General features: G+C 36.6%; 3 protein-coding genes across 6 annotated transcripts; 1 reads left to right on the forward strand and 2 right to left on the reverse strand.

Annotated features, from left to right (window-relative positions):
• Positions 1-819: 819 nt before the first annotated feature.
• LOC127251949 (auxin response factor 19) lies at positions 820-6,304 on the reverse strand. Of its 3 annotated transcripts, none has more exons than XM_051275916.1 (13): positions 6,159-6,304; positions 5,471-6,018; positions 5,069-5,181; positions 4,894-4,989; positions 4,516-4,809; positions 4,354-4,438; positions 4,188-4,278; positions 3,951-4,115; positions 3,661-3,856; positions 3,443-3,581; positions 1,728-3,373; positions 1,457-1,647; positions 820-1,363 (listed from the first exon to the last, which is right to left on the reverse strand). In XM_051275916.1, the coding sequence occupies exons 2-13, from the start codon at positions 5,511-5,513 to the stop codon at positions 1,219-1,221; spliced, it is 3,204 nt and encodes a 1,067-aa protein (XP_051131873.1). In that variant the 5' UTR covers positions 5,514-6,018; positions 6,159-6,304; the 3' UTR covers positions 820-1,218. The 3 variants fall into 3 exon arrangements, with proteins under 3 accessions (XP_051131873.1, XP_051131874.1, XP_051131872.1); XM_051275917.1 differs by having other exon boundaries at positions 4,516-4,671; positions 4,753-4,809; positions 5,471-6,271; XM_051275915.1 differs by having other exon boundaries at positions 5,471-6,272.
• A 4,065-nt stretch (positions 6,305-10,369) lies between these two features.
• LOC127251950 (DEAD-box ATP-dependent RNA helicase 17) lies at positions 10,370-14,443 on the reverse strand. The gene is made up of 10 exons (XM_051275918.1): positions 14,144-14,443; positions 13,970-14,042; positions 13,766-13,875; positions 13,257-13,400; positions 12,700-12,808; positions 12,268-12,614; positions 12,111-12,184; positions 11,647-11,951; positions 10,996-11,245; positions 10,370-10,853 (listed from the first exon to the last, which is right to left on the reverse strand). Exons 1-10 carry the CDS (start codon positions 14,265-14,267, stop codon positions 10,599-10,601), a joined length of 1,791 nt encoding a protein of 596 aa, XP_051131875.1. The 5' UTR covers positions 14,268-14,443; the 3' UTR covers positions 10,370-10,598.
• Positions 14,444-17,306: 2,863 nt separating this feature from the next.
• On the forward strand, positions 17,307-23,967 carry LOC127251951 (3-oxoacyl-[acyl-carrier-protein] synthase II, chloroplastic-like). 2 transcript variants are annotated; one of them, XM_051275919.1, is made up of 15 exons: positions 17,307-17,945; positions 18,026-18,055; positions 18,807-19,012; positions 19,108-19,311; positions 19,715-19,825; positions 19,912-20,007; positions 20,145-20,190; positions 20,263-20,342; positions 20,760-20,828; positions 20,940-21,024; positions 22,225-22,379; positions 22,457-22,537; positions 22,819-22,878; positions 23,213-23,369; positions 23,632-23,967. In XM_051275919.1, exons 1-14 carry the CDS (start codon positions 17,621-17,623, stop codon positions 23,327-23,329), a joined length of 1,665 nt encoding a protein of 554 aa, XP_051131876.1. In that variant the 5' UTR covers positions 17,307-17,620; the 3' UTR covers positions 23,330-23,369; positions 23,632-23,967. The 2 variants fall into 2 exon arrangements, with proteins under 2 accessions (XP_051131876.1, XP_051131877.1); XM_051275920.1 differs by lacking the exon at positions 18,026-18,055 and having other exon boundaries at positions 17,308-17,945.
• Positions 23,968-24,279: the final 312 nt, after the last annotated feature.

Consider the following 24,279-nt stretch of genomic DNA (forward strand, 5'->3'; position numbering starts at 1 on the left):
ATGACAAAATTAATACATACATAGTATTAGCTAATTTCAGTAAAGTTAATTAATTAACTAATTAAATATTGGATTACGCGTTGTCAACATTAATTATTAATAATTACTTTGACCCGTCAACGGCTGCACCAATCACCCTATAACTTGTCCCATCCACTTTGGATTATACTGTCACACTGTGGCCACTTGGAACTTTTTCTCATTTTTTCCACGTGTACACCCTTTATGCCACGTGTATATCCTTTGCTGTTTTAAAGAATCATTGTCTTACTCCGAATTTGTCTATTTATTATATAATAATAATAAAATATAACAACATTTCTCTTTAAAAAAAAATAGATATATATATATATATAAATATATACTTATTATCAAATAAATATATAGTTACAGTATTTTATCAGAAGGATGGTTATATTGAATACGCGGACATATATAATTGTGTGCGCAGATAGATTCCTTTGCCAACTTATCCACTTTAACTTGGAACATTCAATCATGAAAAGAAACAAATAAATAAATAAAACTATTTTGTGTATACGAGGATAACATCTTATGAAATGAAATGACTTGAAATGGTCCAACGAGAGAGCTCACCAACCATATCCATTTTCTTTTTCTTTTTCTTTTTCATTAAAAATAATAATAAAATATTTTATTGTTCTAGATGAAATGTACAAATGACATCAACAGTCAACACAGGGTCGGGTCCGGTCCGGTCCGTTCGTGTTACACGTCAAATGGACCCATTAAAGATAAGATATACAAAGAGCTTCAATTCCTTCTCGAAATGTAATTATAAAATAATAAAATAAACAGTTAAACGAAAGAAACGACAGTCGATTCGATTCCTTCCTTACAGTATTCGTGGGACATTACAAAATTATCTACTCACAAACATATGACATAATAATTGATTGTACTCCTGAATCGAATTCACGAACCTATCTACACAACAAACACTCAGACTTTTAAGTTTCCCATTGAAAAACATATCTATCGAACGAATCTCACGCTCGAGCAATCGTGTTATCATATACATTCTAGTAAGTACTCGGCTCGAACATCGACTTTCGATTCGACAGAATCTCGAGCGAATTATACACCAAATTGCTCGTGATTCGGCTACTTCAACCATCAGTTAGTAGTCTCTACATCGAAAACAGACAAACGATCGAGAATACCTGTAACAAGATCTTACTTAGAATTGTCGCCGCGTTATCGCCATGGATTCCCGCCGTCAGTTCCGCTGCAAGCTTGGTTCGGAACGGGCAGCTGCTGACCGAGATCTCCGTCTAAGCTCATTTGCTGAACCTCGGCCGAGGAAAGTATTTTGATGCTCTGAACGCAGCTCACAAACTCCCTGCGAAGAAAAAGCGCCGAAAAAGTTGGATTGCAGATCACAATATAAGCGTCAAAAACAAGATAAATAGTAGAAGGGATCGTGAATGCTTACTCCCAGGGATCATCTCCAACGAGTAATATATCGTTCTCATGGTCCACGTAGACGAGCTTCCACTCATTTCTTTGCGGATCTTCCAGTAGCCCTTCGATGCCGAACATGCGTGCAAGATCATGCCTAAGTTCGTCGTACCCTTTGTATCGGTTGACGTCGATGGTTCTCCCCACAGAGCCGCGCTTTTGAACCTTCATGAGCTCGTAATATAGCTAAATGAGTGAATCGAAAAATAAATATTCGCGGAAAATGTGGCTAAAGTGAGATATACCTTTGTGTACGTTCGCATACGTTGAGCTTGATTTGGGGGCCACAGCCCGCCGCCGTTCAGAACAGTTGGGTCATTGACAGCGGCGTCGCTTGAACAGCCGGGTTTAAAAGACATCGCCGGCACCCCAAACGACTGCGAATTGATTCCCGAAGATAACTCTGTCTCGAAATCACGGGGAGTTGCGCTGTAATTGGAAAGTAAGTTCTGGATATCCTTCCCTGAATCGTAGTCCCTCGATAACAAAGCATCCGGCGCCAAACCATCGATTCCAGAGGCAAAAGCAAGACCGCTTCTGGTATGCGATTGAACATCGCCGTCCAATCCAGCCAGCGGAAAACTCTGGTGGAGACCTGCAGTGTCCAAATAAGAAGTTGCGGACGACGTGGCTTCCATGTGATCGGTACCGGAAATCCTGTAATTCGGCTGCGGCTCCGGCGCTTTACTGTTGGGCAGTTCCTGTTTTATTCGAACATCGAGCTTTCTATGACTCTCTTGCATCAGACTAGGAGGATTGATAACCGAATTATCAATTACCGCGGCTGCCCCCGACTGGCTCCTCAGGAAGTTTGTCTGAGAAACCTGCATATTGCTTCTAGAAGGCGATGTCGAACATGAAGGGGCATCCCCATCGGTGCGCCCAGAGTGCGCCCGAGCAATCGGAAGCGTCTTCTGCTGGTAATGAAACTGGTTCGATAGAAACTTCGGCGACTGCACGTCTGTCGGCGCGGAAAAGAAGCCCCCGCTTAACTGCTGTTGAGGTAGGGAAAAATGCTGCATCTGCTGGCCTTGTTGAGCTTGCTGTTTCTGCGGCAGCTGAGGCTCGAGCAACGGATTTAATGCCGACGACAGCTGCTGTTGCATTTGCGGTTGCGGTTTCTGCAGAAGCGGCAGTTGCAGCTGCGGCTCTGAAAGACACTGTTGCGTCGGCTGTTGGAGTTGAGGCCTCGGCGCCAAGCTTTGCTGCAGCGCCTCTAATTGGGCTCGTTGCAGTTGCGGCTGCGGCTCCTGAGGTCTCCGAATCAAGCTAGAGGGCTGCTCAGCGTGCTGCTGGAAAGACATGTCCTGAGGTGCGGATACCATGGGGAACGTAGCCCTGTTGGTCGAGAGATCGTTTTGCTGCGCTTGCCCATTTCCTGGTAGCATCGGTTGCGGCTGAATTTGGGAGTATCCCGACATCTGCTGCATACTTTGGCTCGTAATATGGTCGGAAGCCATGGCGCCGGTCGTAGAAGGCATTGGGAGCGACTGCTGCGGCTGTAACTGTTGAGGATTCTGCAGCTGCAACTGTTGTCGTTGTTGTTGAACTTGTTGTTGTGTATTTGCTGGAGACGGCAACATTTGTTGGGGCCACGGCGACTGCAGGAGTTGGTTTTGAAGATTTCCTTTGCTCGACTGAAGGTTGGAGGCAGCCAAGCCCGGGGATTGGAAGTTCAAGAGCTTCGAGTGATCGTCAGCTGCAAGAAAGTTACTCTGCAGAGCCGCCGACGAGACCATGTTTGGGATTGCTGACATCTGATTGTTCTGCTGCATCCACTGGACGAGACTCAGGCCGGGAAATATTGAGCTCGAAGCGTCTTTGAATCCTAAGTTATCCGCCAGCCAAGGCATGCCTCGCTTGAACATATTATCGATCTCAGCATCATCATCTGTACAAGACGGGGTAAGTCATAAGTTGGTTGAACGAAAAGAAAACAATGACGGCGTTTTTTCATTACCTCCAAATCCCGGATTCTTGGGGAATTTAGGCCTGAAGAAAGGCGGCGGGCATATGTAAAAGGGCGTGACAACAGGTTCAATTTCCCAAATGGAGACTCGACTCGGACGTTCCCCAGCCGTCGATTCATCCCAACCAACCTATAAGGAACAAACATTAATACCTCCGGTGGCTTCCGAGCCGAGTACATAAAAACAGTGTACTGAAGAGTATTATTACCTGAAGATTACGCCACTGCGAATTCTTCCACCGGACAGCGTCCAAGTCGCTTATACCGGTGACTGTACCCATGTATCTTCGGACCCCCGACTCCTCTGTCTCAAACATCATCCGAAACCGCATTCCCAACGAGACTTGCGTATACATTGCTTTATTATATTTAGCAAGCGGAATGACAAACTCGGAAGGGCTAGCCCTGTTAGCGCCACGCAAAAATGGCGTATGTTCATACAATCGGAATGATATTATAAAGTTATCAAATCAGTATTTTGAATGCGATGTTTTATTACCTCGGATTGTAAAATATGGTAAACGGGCTGTTGTTGGCAGCTGCGTGCGCCGCAGCAGCGAGAATTCCGATATGCATGCTGTCGCTCGATATGACAGACGACGAGAGCGCAGGCTGCTGTCTGTTGGCTCTCCGAATTCCCAGAAGAAGCTGCGACTTCTCGTCCCTACAAAATCGAGCTCGTTGAATTAGAAATATAATTTTTCCAAGTTTCGGGTTTCATTACACCTATTCGAACCTTATGAAAAGTACGGCATCGCCGGCTGTAAGTCTTTTAGAGCTCACAAAAACACTCCAACCAGTTGTTAAAAGGTGTCGCTTTGGCTGGCCTGAAAACAACACAATCAGTTTCGGAGGTTATTACTTTGTCTATTATAAAATAATACTACTTCTTGTCCGAATACCTCTATAGATATGCCTGAACGTCCACGCTTGGTCGTGCAAGTCTCTTGCAGTTAACTCCTGAGCAGGAGGTTGCATTGAGAAATCCTAAAAAAGACAATTCAATGGTAAGCGAAATGAGATCTCGCCGCAACTTAACAAGCAAGGTAAAAAAAAATCCAAACCAGAGGCGGGAAGATTTTCTCAGCTGCTCGACGAGGAACAGAAAAACCACCATGAGTGCTTGTGTCGCTTGCCGTAAGAGTTTTGCAGAAAAACTCAGTAGGCTGTCGGCTGTGCTTAAGCCCAATATCGGAAACGAGCAAGGCTTCCTGGTCATACTGTACGATAGATGTGACGAAAGTTAGCATAGCTAAGACAACCGACGTGTTAGGACATGTAACATTACAATATCGACAAACCTTGGTCACTGGCTGAAGAGTCATCTGAGCATAGACCTCGTCGGTTTCAGCATCAGCCTAAAGAACAAAACACATCACTAAATGGACAAAATCGAGAGGCGTTATGTAAGAAAAAATGAAAGACGGGATTAGCGACAACACGTGTAGAGTGACATTGTGCAGCAGGCAGATAAGCTTGGAAGGAAGATTGGGATAGCTTGGGATGCTGTTGGCCTCTTTCTGCATAGACGCCGCCACCTGAGAATCGAAAAAGTGAATTTGTAAACACTTCATTTTAACAGTAAAAGCTTTCGAATTCGGATTGTAACTAAAGTACTTGTTCGCTGTGGCCTTGAGGGAAATAGACGACGAGACTTCCAACCGGCGGCAAAGACACCAACGGGCCAGCACAAGCGTGCCATAACTCCGAATTGATCACTTTCTTTTCCCCTGTGTAGAGTCGAATCGATATTTTATATTTTCCGACAGATTCAACATCAAGAGTATTTCATAAGCATAGAACAAACACAACACATACAGAAAATGCTGTTCTAAACCAGATGAATCGATACATAAAGAAGCCAAGATTGTATAGCCTTAATGCCTAAAGATCTTTCTTTAAAATTTGGGGGAAAACATACAATTCATCATCAATCAATCGAAATGTTGGAAACTAACACAGAAAGACATTGGCAAACAAACAATAAGAAAGTAAAAAGGGGAGGAAATATGAAGAAACCTTCTCCAGAATTTGCTGAAACTCCACCAGGAGGAACCTTCATTGCTGCAAAATCCACTTCACAATCTTCACTCAAAACCACATTCACCAATTTATCTTCACGATTGATGAAGCTAACAGACAGCCTCAAAATGCAGAAACAGCAATAAAATCGACACCAAATCAAAGTATCAATCAAACAAACTGCTTCGATCCAATTTAATTAAAGAAACACCAAAACAGCAGCCCCCCATTTCATCCCAACACAAACACCATTCTTAGCTGAAAACCTTCGTTTCGACTCCAAGAAAACGCTACCCACTCTCAATTTGGGAAAGCGACGCCCTAAGCAAACCAACCCCATCCAACCCCGACCTCCACCGGCCGGAAAAATACTGAAATCCTAAACCCACCGGAGAAGAAATTTACCAAAAATAGAAACCTTGCCGGATCAAGCCGGCGGCACAGAACTCGGAACGAATCGCCGGAAAATCCGTGCGCAAGTCTGGAAAAGTATACTGTCGAAAAGATTGCAGCTGCTTCCCCTCCGTCACTGATCGCCCATACAACTGGTATAAACAATTTTTTCTTTTTTAATTTTTTAGCAAATAATTGATTCTCTGTATGCGAACAGGAAATTAGCAATAATAATAAAGAATTGGATGCGAGCAGAGAAGAGAGATGAGAGAGAGGCCGACATAAAACCAACCGGAGAGGTTTAAACAAAGGTCGAAACTCGACTGCGTGTTTGGCTCTTTGATGACAATTCTCTCTGCGGAGGTATTACTAATCCCTAAAGTTTGTGTCTTTAATGCTCAAAATTCTCTTTCCTTTGATTCTCATTCTTCAAGTTATTTATTTCTTTATTTTAATTTCTATTTACATTTCCTCCTCGTATTAAAATACGAAATACATTATGCGTTACCAAACTTGGGAATTAAAGTTGTCTGTATTTCTAACTGAAATAAGGGTTGTGGACATCATTGCCATCTCACAAACAATTTTAAAATTATTATTATTATTATTATTATTATTATTATTATAGTTTCTGAATTTTTATTTTTTTGGTACAGGGGAAAATAAAGATAAATGGGAATTGAAATTTATTTAGCTAATATAGTCCACGAAATAACAGTGATGGTGAAGGGTTTTTAGGTCCCATTTTGGAAAATTGAAACTTGAGAATATTTATGGGCTTCATTTAATTTTGATAATTATTGGTGGGATAGATGTTTTTAGTTTGATCCGTTAATTTAATTTTATTTTATTTTATAGTTTCATTGTATTCCTCCATCCCATATTTGTTATTTTACAGTTAAGACTAACCAATTCTATTTATATTTTTTGCACGTTACACTTTAATTATATTACTAATTTCTACTTACGAGTAATGATTTGATTAAGCCGCAAAAACAGGAGGATTTGCACATGCCATTTCATTTAATTAATACAAAGTTAAGGCTTTATTTAATTAATAAATAAATAAATAAATAAATGCCAATAATCATTAATGAATATTCTTTTTTTTTTTAATGGTAAATATATATATCTGCATTATTAATTTGTAGTTGACTGTTTATTACAAACATGACTTAGGGTGAAATTTCAGTTTCCTTTTATTTTAAAGTTTGAAGACATTGAATTTTGTGAATAAATATTATATTATATTTCAAGGGGGCTTTGGACATTGCTTCATAAACATATAAAAAGAAAAACAAAACACGTAAACAGATATATATATATATATATATTATGTATTTTATTTTTATTTGATTTGAATAATTAATTATAGACAAGAGTACTGAAAGCAGAAAGACAGCTCCTCACTGCATTATCTGTACGGATTCCCCACAAATTTTAATGCATGCATTTTGCCTAAAATAAATAAGTAGTTAATTATTGACTTATAATAATTTTAATTTAATTTCTTGTCCAGGGAAATTCCCTATGGATTGATATAAAAAAAATGATGTGGACGTACACACATTTACATACACAAGTGGTGCCTATATACATATATATATATATTATTCTTATTCATTTAATTTGACATAAAGCATGCAAGATTTGTAAGCACTAACAAATTAGTGAAATGAAGGGGGACATGAAATGACCAATGGTATATTGTATTTATTTATTTAAAATATATATATAAGTGGGTGCTTCACAAAATGGGGTGTGTGTGTGTGTGTGTCGACCATTTTGCAGAGACAATAAAATTAAATCACAGAGAATATAAATTAAATTAAATGATGTGAAGGGAAGGGAAGGGAAGGGAAGAATTTGATGACTACACTACTTTATTACTTTAATTTATTACCACACTACATTTGGTGAAATGTAGCAAATTAATAATCGACAGGTGAATTAAGAATGGACAATTGAGGTGAAGTTATGAACTTTTATCTAAGAAAAATTAAAGATTTATAGTGGAGTAACATTTGTACTTTTAAAAAAAATAAAATAAAATAAAAAAAATCTAATATAAAGTGATTAAATTAATGTAATTAATAAGTAGGGGTACTTGAGTTGACATGATGCCATTCAAAATGATGTGGGGATTAGGTATATGCACATGCTCTCCATATACATACATGCATTCATACATATATTTTAAAGTGAAGAAAACCAAAATAAATAAATAACTATAAAGAGGGTAAAAAAGATCATCAATAAGGGATACCCTTAATGATGATGATGATATCAAGATGCTTCATGTGCTAACCAACTAATTAAGAACCCATTATTAATTTTATTATTATTATTAATATTAATTCTACTTTTCTTTTTAATTCTTGATTGGATCAAATTAATATATAAATAGATTCATAGTTGTTTTAGTGTGCATGTGTGTGTATGTATAATTTGCTAGGGAAGCACCCCACCCCACTCCACATACACAAACATATCCCTAATACATATAGAATAGAGATAAGATTGGTGTGTTAGGGTGGGTTGGGGGGGGGGGGGGGGTCAACATCCAGGTGATTGAACAATATCTCTTAGCTGGGGGAGTTGGGTTTTGAAAGGTGTGGTGTGGTGCTATGCTATCCACCATCAAAAAAATAATAATAATGAAATAAAGAAAAAGAAAATAGAGGGTGGGGTGGGGTGGGGTTCATATATATTTTGTAATTGTATTTGTAGTGGGACAATCTTATTTTTATTGCACCATTATAAGGTGGGGTTCAATCAATCATCCTCCCCACTCTGTCAAACCCAAACCCAACTTCTTCAACTTGACCCTTAATATTATTATTGGATTTAAACATCTCTATTATATATATATATATATGCAATATCTTCTTCTTGGAGTTCAATAGAGTTCATAATTAATAAAATCTTCACTTTTATTACATGCACCAGAATAATCTTGTACGGTCAAACTCTACAGCATTACATTACATATGTCTGTCGGAATTTATTTATTTATTTATCTCAAGGGTACTAGCATGCAGTTCAGATTGCATTTATCACCGACACCTACAATAATAATAAATTATAAAATAAAATAAAACAAAACAATTATTGAGTAACACTTATTATTTCATGATCACTACATTATTCCCAACACACATATATACAGGCAATTTCCTGAAACTCTCCATGTGGGAATGAATTAAGAGGTTACCGATATACATATGCAATCAATGATCAAACAGTTGTTAATTTTCATCAAAATTTAAATTTATTGTTATGAAATATCATTACAAGTCGGGACAGGATTCAAATAATATATATCGAATGTGTTTCAATATAAATTTATTATGTGCATTCACAACTAGAAATATTCTTGGTCATTGCATATATATAAACATACGAGAAATATATATATATATTACTTATATTCAAAATTCTATCAAATCAATTAGCGTTATGACAAATTATACTTTTAAAATTGCTTGAATCATGATCTAATTGATTATCTAATTATTTTACATCGATTTTTAATCCCTATGTTTCCAAATTCCCAACACAAAACTATATATATATATATAATAAAATTAATGTATAAAACCAAATGTCAAATGATAGAGAATTATAAAACCGTCTTCTACGTTTGTATATACATTGTTAGAATTTTGTTTTATTTATTTACAGTAAAATTATGTTTTTACCATCAGTTAAATATCGTTCAATACTGATTAGCTCAATTCAACGCCTGCCTCCCAATTTTTTCCATAATGAAAAATAATAATAAATTGCACACAACATTATCCTCTACAGTGGAAAATAATAATAATAATTGAATATGATAATATATTAATAATAGGGAATAATAAGAACAAAAATGTAGCAGTAATTAGGAGATGGAAAATGAGGTGTACCAAGAAGGTGGGGAAAGAAGGCCCAAAGTGGGCCCAATATTGAGTTAATGGCCTGCAGGCTAATAAACACATCAAGGCCCACCCGGGCCCATACTTTGAAGCCGAACCCTAACCTCACCTGACGTGGACGAATTCAGGCCTCGTCACTGCTTCACCGAATGATTTGATGTGATCTCAGCCCTCCGATCCGATGGATGGATTTACGTCATTGTCCACCATGATTGACTGACAGTCTCTCAATATTCCATTTTCCTATTTTAAATTTTCTTTTTAATCAGAATGTCCATTCTTGGAATGTTTATGTTGTCAATCGAGTAATACTTTTCATCATGACAACTAATTTGATAGATCAAACACAATCCCCATTGTAATAATATCTAACTATTTGTCCTGAAAAGAATCGTACTTGATGGAATGAAGTTATTCATCATTGGTTTAGGTCAAAGTGTTGTGATGCTATTTCAATTTGGAAATTCATATATTTTTCTTGATATATTTGTCACGAACTACATTATGAAATAATGCAAATGCATCGAATCTACGTTGTGAAAATGAGTTTGAAACCATAAATAAATGTACAGAAGGCAGACTATAAATAGTAAGATGACTGGATGTGGTACCAATTTTGATAGAGATCATCAGGTCGTGGTCCTGGTTAGGCCATAATATGATTACTACAACGACGGAAATGTTCGGGCAGCCGAAAGCACTAACTTTTACCGGGTTGTCACAAAGCACCCGGAATTACAGAAGGATAAATTGATGCCATGGCGGCGCTTTAGTACACAGCGTGGTGAGAGTGAAAGAAGGCCTCGAATCTGTCAAGATTTAAGGATAGCCCGTTTCTTTGATTTCACCTTGTGTTTACTCTGGTTGTCGTCTCGCTTCCTCTTCTTCACCTGCTTCCGGATAGTTTTGCTGACCAGTGAAGGTTGGTCTTTTAATCCAAAGCTTTTAGCCACATGCCCGAGATGGAGTTTCTTCACAGTGAAGATTTGCTTGAGCTCACCGCGATGGGCAGTGTATGCCCGGACCCATGAGGAAAATGCATCCCGGGCTAGTTGCTTCAGCTTTGGCTGATCATAAAAAGAAAGAAAATCATCAGATTGCAATTCACCGACTTACTTATCCAGACAGTTTCGTGTTCATAGAGCTAAGTCAGATTTTATACAACTAGCTGTCTTTAGGCGTAACACAAGGATCGGAGTCAGATGTTACCTCAGATGCAATAAAGGATTCTAATCCCCTCTGCAAACTGACCAGCAATGGATGCATTTCTATTGAAACAAACTTCTTTCCCATCTGTTGCTTCTGGCTGTATAAAGGGAAGCTACTTAGAAGTTTTAGAAGGGGATACTCAATCAGAGTCACGCCATGTTTCTCGAGATCCTTCAAATAATCTATTTCAATTGGCTGTAGGAACAACACTGAATCTCCCTTCTCCCCCAGCCTAGCAGTTCTTCCAACTCTGCAAGGATGAAGATGGCATAAGAGCTTATGTTGAACAACAAATATTCAAAATGTTACTAAGAAAGGTCACCGATGAGACAATGAGAGAATGGATATTGTCAAACAAATCCTATCCCCCTTAGATTAAAAATACATGTTCAAACTAGAGAAGGGCAGATCACTAGAAGCCTGACTTCTCATCTAGATAATGGACTTTTGTGGAGATCAATTATTTATTCATGGATTGGATAGTAAACATAAATTTATTGAGTCTCATCACAATTCAGCCGAGAATAAGACACTGAATACTTATTTGATACTTTATAGAAAAAAATAAACGAAAAGAAAGATAAATAGGAAAAAATAAAAAAGTAACCCACAGAAGTAGTATCAATAATACTTCCCGGGGATATGATATACCTGTGAACATATTCAGTTGCCTCTCCTGGAGAATCATACTGTATGATGCATCTCACTTTTGGGAAATCTAGGCCTCTAGCAGAAACATCCGTGGACAATAAAAGAGCCGACTTCTCAGTCTTGAACATCTGGAATGTTGTTTTGCGATCCTCGTGATCCATGTTTCCATGTAAACGCAATGTTTTACATCTCAAGAATTTTTGTTTTAGTTCTGTTTCTGATTGTGATACAAGGGAGTATTGAAATTCACTTATAACAGAGTAATGGAAATCCACTGCATCACAAGTAGAAAAAAATACCACAACCTGCGAAATAGAAAGTAAAGTCAAAGGTGGCTAGAAAATAATCAAAATGCAATGAAAGCTAGATTGTATATTGAAAGAAGAGTGTGTGCATATCTTCAAGACTATACAATAGAGAAACTTAACATATACAAACATAAAGCATCAATTCTGAAAGTATACCTTCTGGGATGCCTCTTTCTCAAAAAGGTGCTTTAAAACAGAAAGAAGCACCACAAGTCGAGAGCCGCATGGTACTGTCAAAAGACAATTAATAAAATGTAAAGATACCGATTTATTATTTATTAATCATTGAGAAGAAATATTTTGCATACCATACCTTTCATATATCTCTGAACCAACTGAGCTGGAAGATTATACTCAGTTGAAGAACTCAACAATTTTTCTGATACTTCGGCTCCATCAACCACATCAGGTTCAAATGTAATATGACAGCGGTTTACATTTTGTGTCTTCTTGTCATCAAGACCAATCATCACAGGATTGTCTAAACTAATTTTAGCAAGATGGTTTACTTTTTCATTCAGGGTAGCTGATAACAGCAAATTCTGCTTCTGAACTCTGGAAGTAGCCGATGAGCTTCCCTTGGTGCCAGAATTGTGATATCTTGTGCCCAACCAATTAAGTATTTCTTCTATGTCTTTACCATAACCTAATTCTAAGATCCTACCATACAAACAAGTATATTAGCAGCTAGGCATTCAACTGTGGCAGCTAAAGTTTGTATATGCATGACATAAATATGTAATACCTATCAGCTTCATCAAATATTATCCATCTAAGGTTATCATGCAGAAATGAGGAGGTATTCTTCAAGTGGTCCAGAAGACGTCCAGGAGTTGCAACAAGGATAGATACACCTGGAAATACTTGTATTCAGGCTTACAACAATTCACATTTAAACAATCGAAATTTGATGATGCAGCATTCCATTATTAATATGAAGGCACAACAAGATTTAATTTATTTAAATAATTCCCATTCAAGGCACCTGCAAAAAACTTGCTATTTAGATGTTCATTGGTGAAGGTTTAGTTCATCAAGGCAAATGGAAGAATAAACACATTGATGTCAATGTCGGACGGACTTAAATAATATTATCTATTGTCCTGTGTTCACAGGATATTGATACTAAACAGCTGGTATGAGCCAACACATTATCCAGACATGAGATTCTAAAGATCCCTTCCCATTGTGAACACCACAAAAAAATACCAATCGAATCAAACTTGAAATTAGCAGCATTTAATTTGAGAACCACTGTACCAAGAGGTGAAGAACAAGAAAACAAAAACAACCAAGTCATACCTTTCCTTAATCTTGCTTTCTCCTTAGATCTGTTTTCACCACCCATAATGTAGCCAGGAACAATCCAATGGAATCGATGCAACAACTTCTGCAAAATTTCATATACCTGCATGCAGAGTTCACGCGTTGGTACCAAAACCAACGCTGTAACATGAAACTGTTACTATATTATAATACTACACATATGTGTTGTGGGGAGGGTTTGACCTATTGGGGATTGTTGTAGTTAGTGGAAAGGGAAGTACAAGAAGATGCATTCCAGACAATATAATATAAAAAAAAGTTTCAATTTTGGAACCCGGGCTATTATTAAAAATAGAAGCATTAACCATAAACATGAAGCCAAAACATTCGATATTTAGGTCAAGGTGAAACATTGGCAGCATAAGAAAACTAATTCCCTTCCAAGCAGCAGAACTCATACCCTTCCAAGCAAATTGTATCAAAAAGAGTCAACAAGCAGATCCCTTCTAAAAACACTGGCACATCATAAAATTGCAAGAGCATACCTAAAGTGCCATCAGAGCGCTCAATTCGTCTATCAGAGCCCTGTAACATATGAATAATGGGAGCAAGATATGCCACTGTTTTTCCTGTTCCAGTTGCTGCATTCACAAGCCTAATTTGAAATATCAATGAACATAATCAATCACTGCCAAAATCGCACCATACTTATCAGCCATTCATGTTCAAGTAGAAAGGGAGAGATTTACACGTGTCGGCCTGAAAGCACCACCGGAATCGCCTCCGCCTGAACCTGCGTCGGAAACTCGAAGCCCATCCTCTCTGTTATTCAAATATACATACATACGTATATATATATAGATACTTTCAGCCGGGTACCCAATACCATAGAGCAGCCAAATATACAAACTGACAACAATTACCTTTGAGCTGGTCGCATAAAGTTGGATGCAGGCCGAGGCTAGAGAAAGTACAGGACGCGAAGACCTCTGATGGACTCTTACCCTCCGTTTTCGGTTTTTCGCCGTTGTTCTTCTTCTGCCCCATTATTAGGCCTTCATAAAATTTTCCAGGTAGCTTGAGGTACCAAAAAGCTTATCGTTAGAAGAGACTGAATTGGTTTCCTGAAGTGCAACACGACCCCCGCGGAGAAGAAACCGCGAGCAAATACAAGAAATCGGAAAGGGGTATGAAGATGAAGTGGAGCGAAGGCCAGCGGCGGCGACGGCAAGGCTAGGCAGACCAAACCAAGGTTGGGCTGGGCCGGGCTGCGCTGGGTTTGGGCTGTTCATCGTCGTTTGTTCAGATGGTGGGAACTAAAACTCACGTAAAAAAGGAAAAATTAGGGTTTGTTTTGTTTTTATTTAATGTTGAAATTATAATTTTAAATTTTGATTTAAATATAATATTAATATGATATTTTATAATAAAATCTAACCAAATTATTTATTATTCATTTTTAGTTTGAATAATATTTTCTGTGTTTTTTATAATTTGTATATAATTTTTTCTAAAAAATAGTTGAGACCTTGGGTTAATTTTTAAATTTTTGCATAATATTTTCTAAAATTATAAAATATTTTTATAATTAATTTCTAAAACATAAATTTTCAAGCTATAAGTATAAGTAATTTTTATTTTTATTATATGCCAATAGTTGAGTTTGTTTATTTGTTGTTTGTTATTATTATTATTTTATTTTTTTGAATGACGTGGAAATTCGCAGCAGCTATTCGAAGGTGTGCACTGGATAAAATTTCTGTCGAACTTAATACTCTGCAAATCAGACTCGATGAAAAAGTTATTTGAGGTTTAAACCCATGATCTTACGGTCACAAATTCAATCTCTACACCACCAAATCGTCTTTTACGGAACTATCGTCTATTATTTTTTAAACAGTGCGTTGTTGTCTTCCTTGACGAACTTGGACTGTCCATAATAACATTCTATGGACCTACTTTATGAGATGTCAGTTCATATCACAATTAAGGTTAATAGGCTTTAATTAGTATTAATTACCGCCTCTTGTTAGTGATATTATATAATTCGGCAAGGATTTTATGCTGATATATCATAATTCAGTAGGGTGCTGAATACATAAAATTTAATTATTTTTAATTAATATAATTAAATAATATAATTAATATAAATACATATAATTAATTTACAAGTATTAAGCATAGTGCCGAAAGAAAATTTACATGTTAAACATAAATTATGATATATAAATACTTGTAAAGATGTAATTGATATTTACTTAATTCGTACTGTGTTTATTTAGAATTTTAATTTATTTTTATATGATATATACCAATCTAAAGTTTATTATTATTATTTAAGTATATACATATATACACATTCTCCAACTAACATGCATCAAATAAGTTTTAATTTAAAAATATACTTATATTATAGCTTTTGTAGGATGATAAGTCATCCTATTTAAAAGTTTAAATTTATAAGAATATGTATCATTAATTATTTTTATAATATACGAGAGTTTTTGACATGCTTTTTATGTGCAGCAAGTAGGTGTATGCGAGACTTGAATATAAATATATATGTCGGTTGGGGACGGTGGGACGAAATTGAAAAATATGAAACTATTATCATAGTAAAAAAATACAGAATTGGAAAACATAAAACTGAAAAATGATAGAGCTCCCACCGGAGTCGAAAACACGGAATTTTCATTGGACCTGAAAAATAACAAGATTTTCAATACAAGTCGAAAACAACTTTCTACTGAACCATAACAAACGATCAAAAGTCAAACTCAAATGCAAAATTAAAAAATAAACTTGACGGACGATCAATTGTAAATAGAGCTCAAAATCGGAAGAACTTCGCTGATATTATAAAATAATAAATAAAAATTTCAAAATTGAAGACCTCCTAGTACATTTTTGGTTAAATGTATTTGAAGAAACATAGATTAATATATTGTATATATATTAGAAAAAAAAATAGATTTTGATACCATGCAAATGACTCATTCACCTAAAAAAACTTACGTCGTTTAAGATAAGTATTATTTTATTTATTTATCTAAAAATGAAAGTCCACGGCGACTTCATTTCAAATTTCCCATATACCTTATTTATTTTAACTCATACACACCCATTTCATAAAGATTTCCATCCTATTCCACAACTTTAATTTTGATACCACACGTTTAAAAAAAATAAATAAATAAAAAATAAAATCAATATATAGTTTATTTTCATTTTTCAATAATACTCTCTGTATCCCACATACCATGTCTTGTTATTGTTTTTGTCTGTCCCACGTACTATGTCATTTTTCTTTTATGAAAAATGATTACACACTTTAATTTCATTTTTTAAACTTTTAAATTTATCTTTTTTTTAAAATTTTAATTAAACTAATTAGTTATCTTAATTTTAATTATCTACTAATTACAGGCCTCCTATCCTAAAATACAAAATCTACAGTGTAGGGTGTAGCAGACTAGGTATGTGAAACGGATGGAGTATTAAAAAAAATAAATGTATATTATGGTTCACGTGGCTAAGATTCCGAGAGAGAGAGAGAGAGAGAGGGGTACAAAGTGTTACACTTACGTATAGACTGATAGGCAGGGTGGGTGAGAGTAGTAGGGAAGAAATGTACAAATGTAGCTACAAATTACCCTCCTAATTGCCTAATGCACTCCTTTGTTTTTAAGCTGCTTATACATACATATATATATATATAGTTATTTATTTTTTTACTTTCAAAAGATCTCTATTATATAATTAAAAATTTTCCAAATACAACCAATATGATTTTCAAGGTATGAGTTTGTTATATCATTATTATTCATAATTTTTTTAATTAAGAAACGAATATGATTGATATCTAATTTGATAGTAGTAGTATTTTTGGGTTTAATTTAATAGACTGAGATTTTTAAAATAATTGGTGGAAAAATACGTGTGGGGGACGAAACTGAACCACAGACAGACAGAGATATAGATACAAATGTACACACAGATACATACAGCCCACATAAATGATAAATAAATAAATAAATAAACTATCCTTATTTATTTATTTCTTTGTACAGTAATTAATTAATAAATTGGTCTGTGTTTGGCGTCTGATGCCAATCGAACTACCAAAGAAACGACATCTCTTCGATCCCATCTGCTCTCTTCTTCTTCTCTCTCTCCCACTCACTCAGATTCAATCAATCGAGCTGCTCTTCTCGTGATTTTCGCCCAGCCTTTCCCATATATCCGCCGCTAGTCCACTCTGGAGGGGGGAGGACTGAGCGACTGAGTATTCGCGACTAATTTGGTGGCGGTGTGGGTTTTGGTGGGGAGTGAGAGAGAGAGGTGGGGCACGATTGTTTGGCGGCTGCTGTGCGAGGGGATTAGAGAGGTATTGGATTGGGATGGCGGCCTCATCGGCGGTGTGTTCTTGGCTAATGGCCGCATGCATGTCAGTTGCTTGCGAAAAGGATTCTTCGATTTCCAAGTTCTCGACGACGTCGTCTGGCACATCCCGACTCAGCAAGTGGGCGGCGCGCCGCAGGAGAAGGGAATGTGCTCCGCACTTGTCTCGATTTCGCAATCTCGTGAGCTCTTGCTCGGTCTCCGAGTCTTGTGATCAGTTCTCTAAATCTCCGCATGCTTCCGACTTATTTTTGGGGTTGGAATCGAGGAATGTTTCCCTGCACCGCCGGCGCGGGAAACTTCATCGCCCCGCCGCTCATTCTGGTGAAGTTATTTTATTTTTTATTATATCTATTTCGTGTGCAAGTGGGATTTCAGCTTACTTTTGTCGTTTTGATTGATAGGTTCCTCTCTTATGGTTTCACCTCGAGAAGGTGATTTTCATTGGTTTGTCTGTGATTCGGTTTAGGTTTCAAGTTCAATCTAGTGTTGTTCAGGAAGGGTTTATCGCCTTCGGATACACTGTATTTCATATTTCTCTTTCAAAGAATAATCCAGTTTTGGGGAATTGTGCGTTGTTTGGAAGAGTTTTTATTCGCTACGTCGTTCTTAACTGATACGCATGAATTATTGTGGTGTCGATGTTCATAGTTTATACTCCGCTTCATAATTTTTTGCACTGTAGACATATTCTTGTAGAACTGTTGTGCTATGCATCTAAAGGGATTCTCTCATGAATGGGTGTATAAAATATTTGTCACTTCTCTGGAGTGTTAGAGACATGAAAAAATTCTGTTTAGAACTTTATTGTTAAGTAGGTGTTTGATAGTTGACTGCAGTGCTGTTGATATTCTTTAACCCTGCATACTATCTCTGGTGAATGTGCCTACAAGGGGTTTTGACCTTCTCCTTTATGCATGGGCATAGATCTGTTTTATCTCATGGTTATCCGAGACAGAACTGGTGAGGTTGAATTCAGTTAGGTTTGACTGCTAGTAAATGCTACTGTTGAGTCAAGGGAAGTTCTTGATATGACCTTATTAGCTGTTTTCAGTTCTAATATCGAGCTGCCTCCACATGTAGGGATTTCCTTTAATTGTTTTATGCATCATGATAGGTTTCCATGGCTTGACTGAATCATTTAGAGGTATTGATTTCTTCTATGGATTTTCATGCCGGTTGCAGGAGAAGCAATGGCAGCTGCTGTTCATCCTGCAATGGAAATTACACCCAAGAAGAAACCTCAAACAAAGCAAAGGAGAGTGGTTGTGACAGGTATGGGTGTGGAGACATCAATTGGCAACAATCCAGATACGTTCTACAATAACTTGCTTGATGGAGTCAGTGGCATAAGTGAAATAGAAGCTTTTGATTGCTCCCAGTTTCCAACAGTATGCGTTGCCTATCAACTCCTTTTGATTGTTTAAGGATGCTGGTTTAATCTTGACTGGACAGGATTTTGACTCAATAGGGTTTCAAATTGTAGAGAATTGCTGGAGAAATCAAATCATACTCTACAGATGGCTGGGTCTCCCCCAAACTTTCCAAAAGAATGGATAATTTCATGCTTTACATGCTGACTGCGGGCAAAAAGGCGCTGGCTGATGGAGGAATTACAGAAGATGTCATGGATGAATTGAACAAAGCAAGATGTGGAGTGCTGATCGGTTCTGCAATGGGTGGTATGAAGGTAATGTGAAGTGATCTTTGTAAAAATTGACAGAAAGAATGGTTCAAGGTGTGGTGATGAAAACCTTTTGCTTTGGTAGCAAAAAATAATTTATACCAGTTCTGATATTTGGGGCTCTGTTGCCGCCATTAATTCAGCATGGCTGCAGAAACCCCATAAGAACAATTTTCCATCTGAGATTATTTTCCTGAATGATTTTATGTGGAATAAATATAGCACTTTGACAACATAAAATCAATTAATACTTTTGGAGTTCAAGACTTGTGCTATACCTTTACTTAAACATAAGTTCCTGAAGATGAGTAGACTGTTATTTGTTTTAGATCTGTACAAGGAATTTGTTCGAAAAATATCTTTTACATAGACATGCATTTTGACCTCCAGAATTTTATTGTTTGAGCAGGTCTTTAGTGATGCAATTGAAGCTTTGCGGATCTCTTACAGGAAGATGAATCCATTTTGTGTACCTTTTGCTACTACAAACATGGGCTCTGCCATACTTGCTATGGATTTGGTGAATGAAATTCCTTGTGACGTTTGTAGCTTTATTTATGCATAACCTTTTTATGCACCATAAGATTGACTTGCTATTCCCCACAGGGATGGATGGGCCCCAACTACTCAATATCCACTGCTTGTGCTACAAGCAATTTCTGTATATTGAATGCTGCTAACCACATCATCCGAGGTGAAGCTGTATGTCTCTTGTCCTTTTAGTTCAAACTTCAGATTTCAGATCCCCATTCAATTTGATTTGAATACATATCCTTTCATAAGGGTTTAACATCCTCTAATTTACTGCACACATACTGTTGCTTCTTGAGTGATTGCAGGACATGATGCTTTGTGGTGGCTCAGATGCAGCAATTATACCAATTGGTAATATCTTCTTTTACTTTATGAATGTTTATGACGACTGTCTTTAATTTCAGATCACAAACTTTGGTGCAGGATTAGGAGGCTTTGTTGCATGCAGAGCACTCTCTGTGAGGAATGCTGATCCTACTAAAGCTTCACGCCCGTGGGATAGAGTAATGCCCTGTTTCATTTCTGAAGATATGTTAATTATTGGGGGAGCATCTGCAAAGTGTTTGAATGTTATCTGATATATCTTATGTTTGGGTGCCAAATATATATTTTGCTTTCCATTCCCAGACTGTTGTTCATAATTACGCAACTTTCAATACCATCTCGTTCTGTCCAAACATCTCTTGGATAATATCATCTTCTAACTGTTTTGCTTGAAAATTCATTAAGCATATTCGAGTCGTTTTGGATTTGAGAGAGTATGCTGTCCAAAAGTATGGGAGGACAATGACACGTGCAAAGAGCCATTATTTGTAGAACTTTTATGACTGCCTTAAAGGGAAAAAAGGAGCTTGTTGAAGTTCCTCATTTTTTGACCTCAACGTCACTTCTACATATAACTTTGTATTGGTCTTTTGCAGAACCGTGATGGATTTGTGATGGGGGAAGGGTCTGGAGTATTACTTTTGGAAGAACTTGAGCATGCTAAGGTTCTTGAACTCTGTTTGGTGAAATTATCTAAGTAATTTGTTGTACATGCAGTTATTCCCAGTTGACTTGATATTAGTCGATATAATTTTATAAATAATTGACGGATGCAGAAAAGAGGTGCAACTATATATGCAGAGTTTCTTGGTGGAAGCTTCACTTGTGATGCTTATCACATGACAGAACCTCACCCCAAAGGTATACCCCACTAATTTTCAAGATAAAACTTTGAAATTTTGATGAGTTGTATGTACATTGAATGTGAAATAATTGAGAGGAATGGGTTGGAATGTCTTAACTCTTCTAGTTACTAAGATATCATACTTGTTATAAGTATATAAATTGCAGTGTCCAATCATGGCCTGAATCACCTTTTAAGTGCTAGAATAATCTCATCTTTATCGTTTATATATACCTTAACCAAGCAATACTTTAATAACTTCTGTGTTTTTGCTTGCATAAAAACTTCTGGAATCTTAACAAAAAGCTATAACATACTGTGAATGCTAAATATATGATGGTTTATATATTGTTAGATCTCTTGTAAACTGAGGATTCTAAAATTTATATAGTTTTCTCATTGATAAAGTTGCCATTTAACACTAAGTTCATTTGAGTAATATGTTCCACTGCAACTCTGCTTCTGTTTTCTTGTAAAAGCATTCACTTCACAACCTTTAGGATTAACTAGAAGTAGCTGGATATATAGCTGCTCCTTCCTGGCCATTCCTCTTTCAGTTGTAGGAAACAGGAAAGTTTTGAACTTGTGCTTTATGAATGTTTAATGGTTAAATGATTTGTTCAGCAGCATGGTTCTCATTTTATGAGATTTGTGATTATCCTATTAAGTGTGATTTTTCTCCCCTTCGATCAATAGATAATTAATTTTGTCACAATGACTAATTTTCACATTCCTAAAATATGACCAGCTAGGAATTTGCGCATTCAATAGACTATATTTGGCAATGTAGCCTGAATAATTTTAATGGCTTAACAGTTTGGTTGAAGCAATGCATGTGGTAGTTCTCTATAGGTTACTGTGGCATAATACTATAACTTTGCTCGCTTAAATTTGACATCAAAATGGATGAATTATTTGATTAGTGGACTTTACTGATTATCCATGGTATTATTTTTTGGTGGCTCTTGTAATGTTTTCCCTATTATTTCAACTAAAATTGTTTAATTTATTTATTTTATTTATATGCTTCCTGCATATTGTGCTCACACACTTACTGATAGGTTCATCCTCTGTATGATCAATTCTAATAGTCATTATTTGTCAGTCGACTATATTTAAGACTACTTTTGACCGACACTCCATTATGTGTTGTAGCACATCTCTCTTGATGTTATAAAGAAACTGCAATACAATTAGCCCTTTCAATCTTGAAACAGGAGCTGGGGTAATTCTCTGCATAGAAAAGGCTCTGGCTCAGTCAGGAGTATCCAAGGAAGAGGTCAATTACATAAATGCACATGCCACATCTACCCCAGCTGGTGATCTTAAGGAATATGAAGCTCTTATTAAATGTTTCGGTCAGAACTCGGAGGTAATCAAATAAAAAACTTGGTAGTATACTGGAAAATTTTTTAGGTACACATATTCACTAATATGGTGGTTTTGCAGTTAAAAATCAACTCCACAAAATCTATGATTGGTCACCTTCTTGGTGCATCTGGTGCTGTTGAAGCTGTAGCAACTGTGCAGGTTCGCCTTCATATTTGATAATTTAAGAGAATGATTGTTGACTCTCTTTAATCAGGACTTTGTCCTTTTAGATTTGTGCTTCTGAGTTCTCTCTCTTATGTGTACTTTATGCATTCATAGCATTCTCTTAATGCATGTTATCTGGTCTTTCCATTGATCGATGAAGCCCAAAATTTTATATCCAGCTGGCGTTTCACTTTCCTGTTTTGCTTGCGCTCTTTGATGAGCTTAGCTAATCATTTTATACCCTCAATGGTTAAATTCTATTTCATTTTGTTTAGGCTATTCGGACTGGCTGGGTTCATCCAAATGTGAATCTTGAAAACCCAGACGATGCTGTGGTATGTTCTTTTGCTCCTTATCTTCAGTAGTTCCTCTAACAAATGGAGTGTATTTTAGCATGTTATCTTTTTCCAGTCGCAACTCAAGTGAAGAAGAATGAAAGAATAATACCTATAGAAAAGGGAAAACACTCTTAAGTTTAATTAAGGACTGAACAACTGAAAATTTATTGTGGTTGTAGACGTGTAATCTCTTAAGTCATGAATTATGAGCACCTAAAATTTAAACATTGGCATAAATGAATAAAGTCAGATGGGTAAAATATCCATGAATTTACCATTATATTCATAGATAAGGCTATACAGCATTTATTGACATCTACAATTGATCCAGGACACCAATGTGCTGGTAGGACCAACAAAAGAAAGGCTGGAAATTAAGGTGGCTCTATCTAATTCTTTCGGGTTTGGTGGCCACAATTCATCAATTTTGTTTGCTCCATTTAAGTAGACTTCATGGCACTTCAATTGAGGAGAGCATCATGGTGGAGGTATGTATGCAATGTGCCTAAGCTAATAAAAAAACACTTACATGCTGATTGCTGATGAAAAAGAAGTCTACAATACATCAATTATGAAAGCACACATTTGTTAACAACTGTAAAATTCATCTTCATCTTTCTGAATCAAATAGCTGTGCAATGTATCGATGTTACTTATTTTATGCCAAAGCATATATAGGCCTACACATTTGCAATATTTTTATTTAATTTAAAGTGTCTTGACTATGCAACTGGTGCTTTGCATATGCAGTGGTTCCGGTTGTAAGTTGGCTGCATTGGACAATTCGATGGACCGAGCACATGGAGAGAAGAGATGAATTGAAATGAATTGAATTGAATTGATGTGGGTAGCTTGTGAGTCCATCATCACTGTTTTAACCTTTGCCAGAGATCACTAAATGCAGTATTTTTGTGAGCACTAACCCTGGATTTGGATTGAAACGAGCTGTTTTCTATGTACTATTATCCAGTATTGCAAAAACTTGCTCGTTAGCTAACCTGTATGATTAAATTTTGGTTCCTTTCTTTTATGGCTGACTAAACAATGTTAAATAGTGTCGGTATATCCCGTATTTCTTTACCTTCTTCCAGCAAGTTTGTCGATTGGATTCGATTAGAAATATAATTAGCTACATTTAAGAACAAAAGTGCGATGGGAAAACCATCCCATAACCTCGTATTTGGGGGTTCATAGGTTTGGAAACCTTGCATTGTTGAAAAGTGGACGCTGGTCTGTTGACTAGGGATTTCTTAAGTTTTAAGTGTATCTAATTATAGATTAGATTATAAATTGATATACTATAGATTAATTTCTCAGTTGTGGAGACATATTTTATTGAGTTTTTACAAGTAACCCATTATGAATTCAAATAGTAGGGGCCACGAAAATAATTGAGCA

This window comes from Andrographis paniculata, unplaced genomic scaffold, assembly GCF_009805555.1.
Source record: "Andrographis paniculata isolate CXL003 unplaced genomic scaffold, ASM980555v1 Contig45END, whole genome shotgun sequence".
Lineage (NCBI taxonomy): Eukaryota > Viridiplantae > Streptophyta > Magnoliopsida > Lamiales > Acanthaceae > Andrographis > Andrographis paniculata.

Excerpts from the sequence above, each read along its gene's own strand:
- LOC127251949 (XM_051275916.1), bottom strand. The coding sequence starts at position 5,513 with ATGAAGGTTCCTCCTGGTGGAGTTTCAGCAAATTCTGGAGAAG. Across the intron at positions 4,990-5,068 it reads CTCAAGGCCACAGCGAACAA|GTGGCGGCGTCTATGCAGAA; the intron begins GTACTTTAGTTA and ends TTCGATTCTCAG. Across the intron at positions 1,364-1,456 it reads GTTGGAGATGATCCCTGGGA|GGAGTTTGTGAGCTGCGTTC; the intron begins GTAAGCATTCAC and ends TTTTCTTCGCAG.
- LOC127251951 (XM_051275919.1), top strand. The coding sequence starts at position 17,621 with ATGGCGGCCTCATCGGCGGTGTGTTCTTGGCTAATGGCCGCATGCATG. Across the intron at positions 19,312-19,714 it reads CTGCAATGGGTGGTATGAAG|GTCTTTAGTGATGCAATTGA; the intron begins GTAATGTGAAGT and ends TTGTTTGAGCAG. Across the intron at positions 20,829-20,939 it reads AAGAACTTGAGCATGCTAAG|AAAAGAGGTGCAACTATATA; the intron begins GTTCTTGAACTC and ends TGACGGATGCAG.
- LOC127251950 (XM_051275918.1), bottom strand. The coding sequence starts at position 14,267 with ATGGGGCAGAAGAAGAACAACGGCGAAAAACCGAAAACGGAGGGTAAG. Across the intron at positions 11,952-12,110 it reads AGAAAGAGGCATCCCAGAAG|GTTGTGGTATTTTTTTCTAC; the intron begins GTATACTTTCAG and ends TCTATTTCGCAG. Across the intron at positions 10,854-10,995 it reads AATCCTTTATTGCATCTGAG|CCAAAGCTGAAGCAACTAGC; the intron begins GTAACATCTGAC and ends TTTTATGATCAG.